Source organism: Nothoprocta perdicaria, unplaced genomic scaffold (assembly GCF_003342845.1).
Source record: "Nothoprocta perdicaria isolate Ctin4 unplaced genomic scaffold, notPer1 scaffold_769, whole genome shotgun sequence".
In the NCBI taxonomy this organism is placed as follows: domain Eukaryota; kingdom Metazoa; phylum Chordata; class Aves; order Tinamiformes; family Tinamidae; genus Nothoprocta; species Nothoprocta perdicaria.
The window spans coordinates 3,669-6,823 of NW_020456053.1; the positions used below are offsets into that span (position 1 = coordinate 3,669).

The following is a 3,155-nucleotide window of genomic DNA, read 5'->3' on the forward strand; positions in this document are numbered from 1 at the left end:
GGAGGCGACGGAGCAGGAGATCCGCTCGCTCTTCGAGCAGTACGGCAAGGTGCTCGAGTGCGACATCATCAAGAACTACGGCTTCGTGCACATCGAGGACAAGACGGCGGCCGAGGACGCCATCCGCAACCTGCACCACCACAAGCTGCACGGCGTCTGCATCAACGTGGAGGCCAGCAAGACCAAGAGCAAGGCCTCCACCAAGYTGCACGTGGGCAACATCAGCCCCACGTGCACCAACCTGGAGCTGCGCGCCCGCTTCGAGGAGTACGGCCCCGTCATCGAGTGCGACATCGTCAAGGACTATGCGTTCGTGCACATGGAGCGCGCCGAGGACGCCGTCGAGGCCCTGCGTGGCCTCGACAACACCGAGTTCCAAGGTGAAGCAGCGCCCCAGGAAGCGGGGGCGGGCGCAGCAGCGCCGGGAAGGGCGGCCGTCCCGCTCCGCTTCCCTCGGGAAGTGCTTCCGAGCCCCTTGGGGCTCAGCTCGAGGCTTTCCTGGAGCCTCGGGGGCGGCCCGGCTCCCCACGCTCCGGGGGGATAGGCGGGATGCTGGCGCTGCCGGCTGGGAAGCAGGGCAGGGTGCTGACAAATCCTTCTTTCCGTGAGGATGCAGAGCTCAGACTGCCAGAGAGGAGCCCGTTAGACCAACGGTTCTTTTCCCTATTCCAGTTTCCAATTGCCGTAGGGTTACGGATGGCGCTCACAAGGTCAGAGCCTCCCCGCGGCGGCCGCTTTCCGCCTCCCGTAGTCACTTGCCCACGGGGGCCGCGGGTTCCTGCCCCTTCCGAGGCCGTTCGGCTTGAGACCGGCACAGGTTCCATCTCCGGCTCGCCGCTCCGCCTGCTTCCCGGGGTCTCCCGTGTGTTCCCGGGCTCCCRAGGCGCCTTCCGAAGCGCGTCGGGGCTCCCCACTTGGTGCCAGCTTCCTTAGGCAGCGCTCGTTTCTCCCCACCCGGCATCCGTGTCGTTGTTCCCGAGCCGCTCCGCTCGGGAGAGTCCAGATTTGTGCCCAAAGTCGCAACGGGGGCTGCAGCCCCGGGATATGGGAGCTCCCCGTCCTGCTCTGTCCCTGTCCCGCTCGGGAGAGTCGGGATTTGCAGCCGCAACGGGGGCTGCCGTCCCGGGATACGGGAGCTCCCCGTCCCGCTCCGTCCCCRTCCCGTTCGGGAAGGTCCCCGGTGTCTCGTTGTGGCGCTCGGAGCGCGAGGGCGCAGGTGCCCGGGGCCGCGGGGCTCGTTAGCGAGCTGCCTAACGAGCGGCGGCGCCAGGACCGGGACGCTCGAGGGGCTCGCGACCGCCGCCCGGTAAGTGGCTGTGCCGGCGCGCGGCGCCGTCCACGCTTCCTCCCGCCGCCGCCGCGGCCTCCGGCCCGCCGTGCGTTGCCGTGCTGTATAACGAATGCTCTGCCGCGGCCTCCCTTAACTCTCGCCCCCTTCTTGCGTCTGTTTCTTCAAGGCAAGCGGATGCGCGTGCAGTTGTCCACGAGCCGGCTCAGGACCGCGCCCGGGATGGGAGACAAGAGCGGCTGCTACCGGTGCGGGAAGGAAGGGCACTGGTCTAAAGAGTGTCCCGTAGATCGCCCGGGCCAAGTGGCTGACTTTACCGAGGCCTATAATGAGCAGTACGGAGCGGTGCGCACTCCCTACCCCGCGGGCTATGGGGAGACCATGTATTACGATGACGCGTATGGCGGAATGGTCGACTACTACAAGCGCTACCGCGTGAGGTCCTACGCCACGGCCTCCGCGTACGACGCCTACGCGGAGCAGACCATGGCCCAGTACTCGCAGTACGCGCAGTACTCGCAGGTGCAGTCCACGGCCATGGCGGCCAGCACGGCCATGGCCAGCCGCCTCCCCGCCGCGCTAGACCCCTACGATAGAGCGCTGCTGCCGACCCCGGGAGCGGCAGCCGCCGTGGCCGCCGCCGCCACCGCGGCCGCCGCGGCCGCCTCCTCCACCTATTACACCCGCGATAGAAGCCCCCTGCGCCGCACGGCAGCCGCGGCCACCACCGTCGGAGAGGCGTACTCGTACGATCGTAGTCAGCTGTCGCCGGTCTCGTCCGTGGCTCGGGCCTCCCTCTACGACGTGCAGCGGTTCGGGCGGGACCCGTACGCGGACAGGGCGCGCTACTCCGCGTTTTGAGCCGGAGGTGAGAGCCTGGCRGGAGGCGCCGCGGCCCAGGGCGCCGCTCCGCTTTCCTGCCCCTGTCCCCCTCCTTTCCCAACGGGAAGCTCCGGGTTGGAGCCGCCACGCAGGTAAAAGAGGAGCGGCTTTGGCACAGGCCCTGGGCGAGGCCAGGAGCCGCGCGGGCCGAGTTGCCGGGGCGGCGGAGACGTGGACGGGGAGCCGGGGCCACCGCGTGCGCCCGATGATGGGGAGCCGGGGTCGCCACGTGCCCGTTAACGGGGAGCCACGGTTGCTGCGTGCCCGTGAAGCCGGGGTCACTGCGCACCCCTTAACGGGGAGCCGGGGCCGCCACACGCGCCCGGTGACGGGGAGCCGGGCTCGCCGCGTGCCCGTGAAGCCGGGGCTGCCGCACGCCCCTTAAGGGGGGATCGGGACCTCCACGTGCCCGTTAACGGGAAGCCGGAGCTGCTGCTTGCCCGTTAACGGGAAGCCGGAGCTGCTGCTTGCCCGTTAAGGGGGAGCCGCTGCGTGCCTGTGAAGTCGGGGCCGCCACACGCGCCCGGTAACGGGGAGCCGGGGCCGCCACGTGCCTGTTAACGGGGAGCCGGGGCTGCCGCGCACCCCTTAACTGGAAGCCGAGGCCACAGGGCCGTGGCACACCCGGTAACGGGGAGCCGGGGCCGCCGTGCGCCCGTGAGCAGGGAGCCGGGACCACCGCACGCCCCTTAACGGGGAGCCGGGGCCGCTGTGCGCCCGTAAGCAGGGAGCCGGGACCACTGCACACCCCTTAACGGGGAGCCGAGGCCACCGTGTGCGCCCGTTAACGGGGAGCCGGGACCACTGCACGCCCCTTAACGAGGAGCTGGGGCCGCTGTGCGCCCGTAAGCAGGGAGCCGGGACCACCGCACACCCCTTAACGGGGAGCCGGGGCCGCCGTGTGCGCCCGTTAACGGGGAGCCGGGACCACTGCACGCCCCTTAACGAGGAGCTGGGGCCGCTGTGCGCCCGTAAGCAGGGAGCC

At 70.0% G+C, this 3,155-nt stretch overlaps 1 protein-coding gene across 1 annotated transcript in view; it reads left to right on the top strand.

Moving 5' to 3' along the window:
* LOC112957831 (RNA-binding protein 4B-like) overlaps positions 1–2,160 on the top strand; it is a 3,599-nt gene extending 1,439 nt beyond the window's left edge. Inside the window, exons 2-3 of the mRNA XM_026051574.1 lie at positions 5–380; positions 1,458–2,160. Coding sequence (XP_025907359.1) covers positions 5–380; positions 1,458–2,149 — 1,068 coding nt within the window. The 3' untranslated portion in view covers positions 2,150–2,160. The remainder of the gene's footprint in view (positions 1–4; positions 381–1,457) is intronic.
* The last annotated feature ends 995 nt before the right edge of the window (positions 2,161–3,155 follow it).